This window comes from Notechis scutatus, chromosome 9 (assembly GCF_049901735.1).
Source record: "Notechis scutatus isolate UNSWTSFEM ecotype Mainland chromosome 9, rNotScu1.2, whole genome shotgun sequence".
NCBI lineage: Eukaryota > Metazoa > Chordata > Lepidosauria > Squamata > Elapidae > Notechis > Notechis scutatus.
In genome coordinates, this window is record NC_142017.1 from 4,489,792 (window position 1) to 4,502,235 (window position 12,444).

The following is a 12,444-nucleotide window of genomic DNA, read 5'->3' on the forward strand; positions in this document are numbered from 1 at the left end:
CGCAGCACCTGTTGTTGTGCTTAAAGATCTTCAGGAAGGAGCAGAGAAGAGAGATGTAGATAGATAGATAGATAGATAGATAGATAGATAGATAGATAGATAGATAGATAGATAGATAGATACAGATAGATATTGCATTATATATACAATATAATGTACTTTGTATATTGTATATATTGCATTTAGATTGTGCATTTTTGTGTATGTGCTGCCCACCCAGCCCAGCCCAGTGGAGGTCTCTATGCACAAAAAGAGAGAAAATGGCAAAAGAGATGAAATTGCCTCTGTTGCAAATCGTTGTTATCTTATAGAATCCCAGATCCCAATTCAAGCATCATATCAATTAGCTGAGTTTTTCTTTTTTTCTTTTTCTTTTGCAAGATGGACACTGGAAGAGGGGGAAAAAATAAATGTCTACATGGGGGCAGAGAATTGGGGCTGGCAAAGGGCTGGGAGCAGTCCGAGCCCAGCTTCACGCAAAGAGACCAGGCTTTGCAGAGGAGTCCTAATACGATTAGAGAGGTTTCTCCCCAATTTCCTCCTATTGATTCCCAGAATTTTAATTCCAGTTCTTGCTGCTGCTGCTAAAAAAAAAAAAAAAGCACCAGAACCATAATCCGTATTTATTACAAGATGAGAGAGCTTTATGAGAGAGAACGATCAAGGTCGATTTCTCGACCGGTTTAAGCTGACATGAATTTAATTTTTTTTTAAACAAATCAAGTTATAAAATAAAAGGCAGACAAGAATGAGGAGAGGGTGCGTTGTGGGCAGGGGAGATTAAAGGTTAGTGTGGAAGGAAGGAAGGAAGGAAGGAAGGAAGGAAGGAAGGAAGGAAGGAAGGAAGGAAGGAAGGAAGGAAGGAAAGAAAGAAAGAAAGAAAGAAAGAAAGAAAGAAAGAAAGAAAGAAAGAAAGAAAGAAAGAAAGAAAGAAAGAAAGAAAGAAAGAAAAGGGACAGAAGGAAGGGAAGAAGGTAAGGAAGGGGTTTGGGAAGAAAGGGAGGGAGGGAAGGAGGGAGTAAAGGAGGGAGGGAGGGAAGGAATGGGAGGGAGGGAAGGAAGGAAGGGAGGAGAGGGAGGCAGGAGGGAAGGGAAGGGAAGGGAGGGAGGCAAGGAATGAGTTTGGAAGGAAGGAAGGAAGGAAGGAAGGAAGGAAGGAAGGAAGGAAGGAAGGAAGGAAAGAAAGAAAGAAAGAAAGAAAGAAAGAAAGAAAGAAAGAAAGAAAGAAAGAAAGAAAGAAAGAAAGAAAGAAAGAAAGAAAGAAAGAGAAAGGGACAGGAGGAAGGAAAGAAGGAAGGGAAGGCATTTGGGAAGGAAGAAAGGGATGGAGGAAAGGGAGGGAGGGAGGGAGGGTAGGAATGAGTTTGGGAAGTGGGGAGGGAGGGAAGGAAGGAAGGGAGGGGAGGGAGGAAAAGGAAGGAAGGAAAGCAATCAGGTAGGGGGGGAAAAAACTAAAACTTGGAAGTGCCTGGGAAGGAAGGAAGAAAAGAAAACGAGAGAAAAGATGAGGAATTATATGTCCACTTCGAAACTCTGAAAGGTTCCGAGCAATTCACCTCATTCCCTGGAATTTAAAGTCCCCGAACTAACTCAGCTAAGGAAAGTCACAGACCCGAAGAGACAGAAAGACGGGCCTCGCGTGCCCCAGCGTGGGCGTCCCCCGGTCTCCCCCGCGTGCCTGAAAAGGCCAGGGAAGGCAGCTAAACCTCCTGACCTATATTTTAGGAGGTGTAATTGTAATTATATTCCAGCCGAAATCTAAAGGCGCCGGTCTGTGGGCGCCGGTGACTATTCAAGAGGCTCCGGTCGCTTCTTTTCCTTAAAAACACACACACACACACACACACACACACACACACACAAACACGCAGGCAACGAATCTCGAGGGACGCCACTTTCCCGAGTGGAGGAAAAAAAAAAAAGAATCAAAGGGCAATTTATGGATATTTTCTCAAGTTTCGGCTTTGACTCCTCTATGGTCAGGCGCTGAAAAAGCTGATTTCGTAGATTACAAACTGATTTCGTAGACTCTAAAGCCCCACTGAACACGCGTGGGACTTTGCTTCGGAGTGAATCCGCTTCGCTTTCCTGGCGCAACGGAATGAAGAAGTCGCCCCTTCGAAATGTGCCCTTCCTTCCGCCGGTCAGTTGTTCTTTTTTTTTCAGGCTCGTCCTTCTGAAATCCTGGCAGGGTCTCTTGTGCCATCTTTGACACCTAGAGGAGGGGGAAGAAACCCCCCCCCCTTTATAAATATCCTAATTAATTAAAGACAGAGCGTCCAGAAGACCCAAAGCTTTGAAGAAGTCGGGACAGGCCGATAACCATTCTGCGCGCGTGGGGATGGCCGTCCACCGTTTCTTTTTCGTACTAGTATTTGTCAGAAACCCACCGAGCTGTTCTGATCTCTCTCTCTCTCTCTCTCTCTCTCTCTCTCTCTCTCTCTTTCCTTCCTTTAATTAATTTGTGGTCTTTCCTCACTTTTGATGTTAAAATGTCACTTATTACGTCTTGGAAACTGTTAAATAGGGAGAACGCTGACTTTAGCTTTTCTTTCTTTTCTTTTCTTTCTTTCTTTTTCTCTTTCTCTGCTTCTTTCTTTCTTTCTCTCTGTCTCTCTCTTTCTTTCTCTCTGTGTGTGTTCTTCCTTCTTCTTTCTCTCTTTCTTTTTTTTCTTTTTCTCTCTTTTTCTCTCTTTCTCTGTCTCTTTTTCTTTCTCTGTGTGTTTTCTTTTCTTTCTTTTTCTCTCTTTCTCTGTCTCTCTCTCTTTCTGTTTTTTCTCTGTATCTCTCTGTGTTTTCTTCCTTCTTTCTTTTTCTTTCTTTTTCTCTCTTTCTCTGTCTCTGCCTCTTTTGTTTTTCTCTGTATATATATCTCTGTGTTTCCTTCCTTCCTTCCTTCCTTCCTTCCTTCCTTCTTTCTTTCCTTCTTTCTTTCCCATTATTTATTGTATCAGTTCTTTCCATGTTCGAAAAAACGACCCCGCCACCCTTGGTACACAAGGGACCGCAGAGGAGCGACCAAAATCGCAGGAGAGTTACTAACCTTTTTTGCTGCGATTGCTAAATCATCAGGTGGAGGCGTGGGAGAGAAACGTCAATGAATTAATTAGATATTTATTACAAGCAAACAAAACAAAACAAATTGCCCAGGTTTACTTTAGCGATAAATCATCCTCCTCGACTCCCCCTCCGCCTCCCTCCACTCCCACGTTCTCTTCCCCCGTTCACCCGCAGTTCGATTCTCAGTAAGGGCCTAATATTATTAACGTTAATATAATAATAATAATAATAATAATAATAATAATAATAATAATAATAATAATAATAATAATAATAATAATAATAATAATAATAATAACAACAATAACAACAATAACAACAACAACAATAATAATAATAATAATAATAATAATAATAATAATAATAATAATAATAACAACAACAACAACAACATTAATAATAGGAGCCTAAGATTGTTATTATTTTAAGCTCCGATTCCGGGGCAGGGCTAAAGCTTTGCAAACCGCCGGATTGGCGAGGCTGGAACCCGATTTTGAAAAGCACTCAAATAAAAGGCGGCGACGTCATGAAAGGAAAGGCGGCGGGAGGGGGTAGGCGGTGGGGGGCGGGCGGGAGAGGAAGAGTCAGCGAGCCCCAGCGAGTAAACCGAGCCAGCCAGCCAGCCAGCCAGCCAGCCGGCCTGAAAAGAAGGAGGCGGGGCCTAAGGGGCCGCGACTCCGGCTTGTCAATCAAAGGCGGGGAGTTCCACGAAAGTCCCCAGCAATCCTGCGCGGACCTGACCCGCAGTCCATCCCAGATCAATAGGAAAAGTGAAGGCGGCAAGAGAGAGCTTTGCGCGGCGGGCGCCGGTGGAAAAGCGAGGGAAGGAGAAAGAACGCAAGAAAGAAAGAAGAGGAGGAGGAGGAGGAAGAAGAAGACCTTGCTGGTCTCCACCCCCCCCACCATCTCCCCTTCCCACCCCTTCACCCACCTACCCACCCCTTCCCTCCCACCCGCCCCGACCTCGCCAATGCGGGGCAGACTTTCCGCGCGGCGCCGCTAAACAAAAAAAGTGCGCAGAGCGAGCCCGGGCCGAGCGCCGAAAGCTGTCCGCCTGCAACTTTCTCGCCTCTCTCGCGCTTCTCCTCGGCGCCTCCTTTCCTTCCCCCACCCCTCCTCCCCTCCTTCTCTCCTTCCCCCTTCCTTCCCTCACCCCCGCCCCCTAGTCCCCCCTCCATACCCCTCCCCGCCATGGCATTTTCCCAGTTGGGCTACCAGTATATCCGCCCGCTCTACCCGACGGAGCGCCAAGGGAACAACAGCAGCGGCGGCGGCGGCGGCGGCGGCGCTGGTTCCGCAACGGAGCCGAGCTGAGCCCGGCCGGTTCGCTCTGCGGCGTCTTGTCTTCCATGTACGGCGCGCCTTACGCGGCAGCCGCGGCTGCTCAGGGCTACGGCGCCTTCCTGCCTTACGCGGCCGAGTTTCCCATCTTCCCGCAGCTGGTAAGGAAAAAAAAGAAAGAAAGAACGCGCCTCCCTTTCCTCTCCCGGAGCCCCCCCAAAACCCCCGACTTTCCCCGTCTCCCCCGGTTCCCTTCCTTGCAAACTTGCAAAAGCGGAAGCGGGTTTGAAGCCGGAGCAAAGCTGGGGAAGCTTTGGCGCGGGGACTCGATCCTTCGTGGCTTCCTCACCCGAGAGAGGAGCCAGCCTGCAAACGAGCTTCAAGGATTTTTTTTCCCTTTCTTTTTCCTTTTCTTTTCCTGTCTCTCTCTCGCTCTCCCTCTTTTTTTTCCGTGCAACAAAGAAAAAAAGGAAACTTCCCGGTTTTATAGAAGGAGCGATTTTGCTTGTTTCCCTCCCCCCGGTTTTCCTTTTTCTTGGCTTTTTTGTAAACAAACAAACAAAAAACTAGCAACCGAATTTTCAAGCCAATCGTTTGATGGGACGTTTTGAAGATCGTTCCCGGGCGGAGAATCTTTCGGGGTTTCTTCGAGTTTTCTGGGCCGGCGGGGAGGGGGAGGTTTACGCAGGGGATGTGGGGAGGGGGGCCGTAGGAAGACGGGGAGGGGGGGAACCCACCTTCGGGCGCTCACCGGAGAAGTTCGGCTGCTTTCCTGCAAAGCAGCCGGCAAGGCAAACCTCCCGGAGGGTTGGGAATCCGGGTTTTAAAATCTCTATGAAAACAGGACAAAGGCTTTCGGGAATAGTTTGGCCAAACTTTTGAACACCCCGGGTTTTATTAGCTTCAGATATATCGACGAATAAATGGCATATATATTTTTTTTTTAAAAAAAAAGTCATAATAGGAAGAGTCCGTTTAGGAACGCGAGAGAAATAATAGGAAAGAGTAAAAGTTCGGGCAGATTTCATACCCCTAATAAAAAGGTCGGGAAGAAAAAAAAAGTCGGAGAGCGGTTGTTTGGTTTGTTTAAAATGCTTTTGAAAGGAAAGAAAGAGAGAGAAAAAGGAAGGAAGGAAGGAAGGAAGGAAGGAAGGAAGGAAGGAAGGAAGGAAGGAAGAAAGAAAATTTAGAGGCCTAGAACGGCTTTGCAAAAAGACAATCCGAACACTTATGCTATTCACTCTTAGTTACACATATACAGGAAACAGACAGATGAGGAGATCTGGAGGGTTTTGATTGACAGCTCCTCGCATTGTTGGGCAGCTTTAATAGAATTTATCCCCTCCGATATGCAAAGAGGGGGCTCAAAAGAAAGCATCACGCCCAGACTTCTGCTAGATTCAGACTGTGAATCTTTTATTCCTGCAGTCTGTCTGTCTGTCTGTCTGTCTGTCTGTCTGTCTGTCTGTCTGTCTAACTATCCCTCTATCTATCTATCTATCTATCTATCTATCTATCTATCTATCTATCTATCTATCTATCTATCTATCTATCTATCTATCTATCCATCCATCCATCCATCCATCCATCCATCCATCCATCCATCCATCCATCCATCCATCCATCCATCCATCCATCCATCCATCCATCCATCCATCCATCCATCCATCCATCCATCCATCTATCTATCTATCTATCTATCTATCTATCTATCTATCTATCTATCTATCTATCTATCTCTAACCTTCCCAGGGCTGCCTTCTCCTTTTTTTAAATTCATACCCTAATACCCGGAGGGTTTTCACCCTCATTTTTCTAGCCCAGAACCACTTAAAACTTTTTCTGCAGAGGAAAATCAAGCCTTACTTCAATAGAAAAAGACTTTGTTCCCATCAGGATGAGACTATAGAATGAGAAAAAGGCCTGAAGCCCTTTGAAAGGTGGGAGGTGTTTAGGATGGGGAGACTTTGGTTGAAATTCCCTCTCTCCCTCCAACCAAAGTTTACCTGGAGACCCAAAGGTACTTCCCCCCCCCCCCAAGACTTTCTGGTTTTGCTTTGAAGACGTTTCCCTTCTCACCCAAGAAGCTTCTCCAGCTTCTTACCGGGAGACCTGTAGCTAAGGGGAGAGAATCACCCAGTGGATGGATTCCCTGGTTTTAAAAAACTGTTTTCTCCACACAAGTCATCAGCTACACAGGATCCCAGCTGGCTCTCTTTGCTAAAACGTGTTGGCGATCGTTTTTTTAGGCTGCATTTTCCCCCCTTTTGCAAAGATTAGATGTCATGCGAATCCATCCCCCCTTCCTCTGCTTCGTTTACTGCCTTCAAACAAACGTGGGGGGGGGGGATGAGTGAATCCCAAGAAGACGGACAAAGGGGTTGTGTGAAGGCAGCCCCAGATTTCCCAGCGGTTATTTTGCAGGGGTCCCTTGAGCTGAATCCACCGATCAATGTTTGGGGTGTTGTTGTTTTTTTGCAAGAAACGGTGTGTGTGTGTGTGTGTGTGTGTCCATTCCTGCTTCTAACCCCTCTCTCTCTCTCTCTCTCTCTGCTTCTTCCCTCCTTCCCTTCCATCGCTCAGGGCGCCCAGTATGAGCTGAAGGACAGTCCCGGCGTCCAAGCCGCGGCCTTCCCAGCCCCTCACCCGGCTTTCTACCCTTACGGCCAGTACCAGTTCGGCGACCCTTCCAGGCCCAAGAACGCCACCCGCGAGAGCACCAGCACGCTGAAGGCCTGGCTGAACGAGCACCGCAAGAACCCCTACCCGACCAAGGGCGAGAAGATCATGCTGGCCATTATCACCAAGATGACCCTTACCCAGGTCTCCACCTGGTTCGCCAACGCCCGGCGCCGCCTCAAGAAGGAGAACAAGATGACCTGGGCGCCCCGCAGCCGGAGCGAGGACGAGGAAGGCACGACCTACGGCAGCGAGGACGGCGAGGGGGAGAAGCGAGACCCCGACGACGAGGAGATCGACCTGGAGAACAGCGACAGCGAACCGTTGGAGAGCAGCAACGGGGGGGCGGCGGCGGCGGCGACCGGAGCCGTGGGACAAGCCGGGCAGCTGTTCCTGCGCGTCGGGGAGGAAGAGGAAGAGGACAGGGCGGGCGGCGCGGATCAGGGGGGCGCGCACCCGACGGCGCTGCGCCTGCCTTCCCCGCGGGAGCCCCGCGCGGGCAGCGACACGTCGGACGAGGAAGAGGAAGAGGAGGAGGAGGAGGAGAGCTCCGACGGCTTCGAGGAGCTGGCCGGCGCTCAGGAGCGCTTCCTGAAGGCGGTGGAAGCGCGGCGGCGCGCCTCGACGGGACCCCCGGCCTCCCCACCGCCTCCTCCTCCTCCTCTCCGCAGCCCCAGCCCGCTCCCTCAGCCCGTCCAGCCGGCCAAACCCAAGATCTGGTCTTTGGCAGAGACGGCGACGAGCCCGGATAACCCCTCGCGCAAAACGCCCCCTCGGCGGCGGAGGAGGAGGGGGAGGAGGAGGGGGTCACCCCGACCGCCCCCCAATGCCTTCCCCAATCCGCCCGGGGCGCCGCCGCGCACAGACTGCTCTCCTCCGCCTGCCCGCTGGGCAAGTTCGCCGGCTGGTCGGGCCGGCCCTTCTCGGCCGCCTCCTCCCACCCGCTGACCTTGCTGAACACTCCCCATCTCTTGGGACTGGCGGGGGCAACTCCAACACGGCGCCCGCGGCGGCGGCGGCGGCGGCTGCAGCGGCGGCGGCAGCTTTGGCGGCTTTTTCCAGACCGGCGGATCAGGCGCAGAGCGCGGAAGCCTCCGGAACAGGTAACCACTGGACGGGAATGGGGGCGGGGAGAGAGAGAGGAGGCTAAACCAGCCGTCGGATGGGAGGGGGCGCGGCAAGCTGGAAAGGTGCTTTATTGTGGGGTGGGTAGGGGGCGTGGAGGCCCCCTTGGATCTCTGCGAGGAAAGTCAACCGTTCGCCTTTTCCTCCCCAAATCGGATTGAAATCGATTCGGGAGCTGGAAGATGGGCCCTTGGATTTGATACCCGGTTTGGCCCGCGGAAGGTTTTGGGTTTATTTTGTTTGAGAGGACAAGCGTGTTCAACCCGGGATCCTCGGTGGCTGCGTTTCCACGAGCTGCTAAGCGCCCCCCCCCACACACACACACATACACACAAACAGTTATTCCTTCCTTGGCTTAACTCGATGTACGTACGGATCCAGCTCTGGTGCTGGGGTGGTTCCGTAGGTCGTGCAGAGACTGGAAAATTTACAGAGGAAGTTCGAGGAATCTCGGTTCGGGTCAGGGCGGGCAAAGTGGGTCGTGAGAATCCAGCCAGCCAGGAATTCAGTGCCTAGCTTAGCAGCTGAGGACCTGGAGGTGGGGAAGAGAAAAGGGGGGGAAGAGGGTATCCCCCAAAATATGCCAAATGGGTTAAGAAAGAAAAAGAGAGAAAGAGAGATAGAGAAAGAAAGAAAGAAAGGAAGGAAGGAAGGAAGGAATGGGAAAATTGCAGAAGACGGTTTGAAGAAGCGGGAAGGAAGTCCTCGGGAACTTAAAACCCCGCGACAACTGAACGTGAGGAGAGGGACAGAGAGAGAGAAAATATATATATTTAATGAAGTTATTTCTGGTTTGTTTTTTTTCAACGGTGCGGGGAAGAATCTTTGAGGGTGGGGGAAAAAAATCTTCCTTTTTAAACCAGATTTAAGTTGTCCGAAAAAGGGAAGCTTTTTGTTGGGATTATTCCACGCCAGCTTCCGGTCTGTTTCAAGAAGTTTGCTTCGTTTGTGTTTGGATCAGCAATTAAATCGAACGGGGCGGGGAGAGACGAAACGGGATTGAAGAAGCCCATCCACCCACCCACCCCCAGTCAGTTTTCAAAAAGGGGTAGGAAGCAGAAGCTGGGGTTCTGTAGTCCAAAGCCGATTTTCCTTGCTGCTGACGGTGTGTATAATTGTTTGCAAACCATTTCCACCCCCTGTGGATTCGGGGAAATGCTTGTTGATTCCTTCCCTCATTCTGCACCTGAAGGTGTCTTAGTATTTGCTTTTCATCCGGGTTTGGAGGTCTGGGAGGCTCCTAGAAGTCTTCACTCATGCGAGCCTAGCCCCTTACTTGGAAGTAAGGCTCAGCAATTGTGTGAGCCTTGGAAAAAATGGTAAGAAAGGAGAAGAGCTCAGGGGATCAAGGGAGGAAGAAAGCGGAATTAAAGAACAAGGGCTGAAGACTTGGACACTGTGGACGAGATGGTTATTGTTGTGATGGTGGCTGTTGGTTGGGTGCTTTGGTCAAAGCACCGAATGAAGTTCTAAAAGAATGAGATTAATTCCAGAGACTGGTAAAAGAAGGGGGTGCTTTGCAACAAGACAACAACCACACAACACACACACAAAGGATTTCTCTCTTCTTTGTTTGCTTTCGTTTGTTTTAGATCGATCTAGTGCCTTGGATGTAGAGAAAAAGTTAATAAAGACAGCTTTCCAGACAGTTCAAAGGCGGTAAGAGTTTATCTATTCCTAGACGAGCAGATGTATGAAAAGGGAAAGTGAATGGGTGGGTGGGGGAAGTAAGGAGCATTGGCTTAGAAAACCGGTTTCATTTGGAATTGAATTGGTCCGGTTGCCACTCGGCTCCTAACTTTCCCCGAAGCAAAAATGTCACTGAAGCGGTTGCAATTTACTTCCAAGCACACTTTATATGAGGGTTGAATCAAGATGGTATTAGGGATTATTAGGAGATGATTGAAAAGCTCCTTCATTTGAGGTTTTTTTTTTCTTTTTCTTTTTTCTTTAGTCCGTGTTTAGTGGTTTTATGTCTAATTATTCTCAACTGATGTTGATGTCTGAGTTATTAAAAACCTCTCTACTCAGGAGACATAAGACAGCCCTGTCTCTGTATGAATATGTGTGTAGGACTTGGGTGTTATTTTTGTTGTTGTTAGAATAAATTGCAAGAGGAAGCTCCCCAGTTCAAAATGGACTGCATTGAAAAAGGGGTTTCATAGATAAAGATTTGACACTTGGTTGTAAAATGTGTGTGTGGAGAAAGAAGCTGTTAGGCTAGGTTATAATTAACTGCCTTAAACCATTAATATAAATGAGCAGGAATAAACAAACCAAAATCTAAGTCTAAAAACAAAACATTTTGGTTCCTCCCCTTTTTCAAAGCTCCAAAATATGTGTTTATTATTATTATTTTACTTCTGTGGATATGTATATACAATTTAGGTATAATACAAGAGAATTAAGTGTGTTCTAGCCCACTAAAATCAGAAAAGTGAGGGATTTTTATGCATCTCTTGAAAACAGAAAGGAGAAAAGCAAGTACTCACAGATAATAATAATAATAATAATAATAATAATAATAATAATAATAATAATAATAATAATAATAATAATAATAATAATAATAATAATGTGGGAAGCCAATAGCAGCTGCAAACTGTGTGGTATTCTGCATTTTGGGGAATTAAAATAGTTTGAAATGAAGGGTTTGGTCCAGAATACATTGGTGCCCCTGTAAAAGTAAAGAAGTTCTATTAATCTGGTATTGCCGAATTAATTAAAAGCATTCCAAGGCCTTTAAGACTGGCCCATGGTTTTATTTTATGGCTGAAGGGCCAAGGGAGATGTAATTCTCCCCCTTCAAATGCTAATTCCGCAATAAATTTAAATTAAGAGAGAAATCTCTACCTATCCCAGGAAACCTTGATTAGCATTTTGCTAATATTAGTTCAAACTAGATATATTGCTAATAGATATATTGCTAATTAATCTACCCATTACCCAAATATGTATTTTCTGTATCTTTTTTTCTTGTAGGCCTCAGAACCAACTCGATGCAGCTATGGTTCTATCGGCGTTGTCATCATCCTAGTTATTTTTTTTAATTATTGTTCTAATGGTTGTAAAATAAAATTATCTGTATAGTTACAGCTCGTAAGCATGTCTGTGTATTAAATGAAACAAACAAACAAGTGTGTGTGTGAGAGAGAGGGGGGCAGAAATTTAACTTCTGTTAAAAACATCTGGATTAGCTAAACTCGTGAAATATTTTTGGTGCAGCCTGGTGAAAGATAAGGCGTTCGTTTTCTTTTTTTTTGTATATAGAGTAAAATAAGCTGCGCACTCACACCCACCCAAATGTAAATAACTGTGAACCAAACTGTACAAGAAAGTATATATATTTTTGGCTAATAAACTGTTGCCACTTTGACTACGCTTTTTCTGAGACCAGGCAGAACTGGATTTGCATTTATTTTGAAGGGGGGGAGGAGAAACGTCCTTTGACACTTGGAGAAGGCAAGCCGCACTTTTTCTAAGAGAAAAAAAAAAATCCACCGTGGCTTTTTGGAAAAGAAAGAAGCAAGGAGAGAGAGTGGGGAGAAGAGAGAAGAGAGAGAGAGAGAGAGAGAAAGAGAGGGAGAGAAATAGAGAGAGAGATGAGAAAGAGAGAAAAGAGAGGAGGAAGAGAGACTGGGGGAGAGAGAGGGGGGACAAGGAGAGACGGGGGAGAGAGAGAGGTGGGAAAGAGGGAAAGAGAGGAGAAAGAGAGCAAGAAAAAAGAGATGGGGAGAGAATGAGAGAAGGGGGAGAAAGACGGGAGAGAGACAGAGAAGAAAGAGACGAGAGACACGAGAGGGGGCAGAGAGGGGGAGAATGAGAGGGGGAGAGAGGCAGAGACTCTGCGCAGAGGGGGGAATTCTTTAGATTTGGGGCAGGCGTTTCAGAATAGGGGACCCCCCCGCCTTTAAACTCCCCACGGCTTTAAGGGTCGCCAGAGCCTTGGGGCTGATCAGAACTGAACTTCGTTTGAAAAACGTGGGGACGGGCGCCCCTAAGTTCCCTGCGTGGGCAAACGCGCAACTCGCTTCTAGCAAGCCAAGCCATTTTGAGGAGGTGTGTGTGTGTGTATCTGTGTGTCTCTGTGTGCCTGTGTCTGTGCAGGCCAGGCGCGTATGTCCCCCAGTATTTTTCTTTTCTTTCGGGGTGCAGAGAATCAGAGGTGAAGTTGCGATGGGGAGGGAGAGGGGGAAGAGAAGGTTGTTGGATCGGGGGTCCCAAACCGGACTGGTGGTCTCTCTCTCTGTACTAAAAGGCTAAGGGAACGCAAGATTTGGTGAGAAGGGGGGGGGTGGA

General features: G+C 47.8%; 1 protein-coding gene and 1 long non-coding RNA gene across 2 annotated transcripts in view; one reads left to right on the forward strand and one right to left on the reverse strand.

The window, feature by feature from the left end:
* The window catches only part of LOC148129806 (uncharacterized), a 17,233-nt gene extending 15,064 nt beyond the window's left edge, over positions 1-2,169 (reverse strand). Inside the window, exon 1 of the long non-coding RNA XR_015750571.1 lies at positions 2,013-2,169. This is a non-coding gene — a long non-coding RNA (uncharacterized LOC148129806). The remainder of the gene's footprint in view (positions 1-2,012) is intronic.
* A 2,064-nt stretch (positions 2,170-4,233) lies between these two features.
* IRX3 (iroquois homeobox 3) lies at positions 4,234-11,521 on the forward strand. Its single transcript, XM_026692591.2, is given in 7 exon segments — positions 4,234-4,350; positions 4,353-4,502; positions 6,925-7,794; positions 7,797-8,013; positions 8,016-8,123; positions 9,738-9,804; positions 11,128-11,521. Coding segments are annotated over 7 exon segments (1,566 nt in total). The 5' UTR covers positions 4,234-4,251; the 3' UTR covers positions 11,183-11,521.
* The last annotated feature ends 923 nt before the right edge of the window (positions 11,522-12,444 follow it).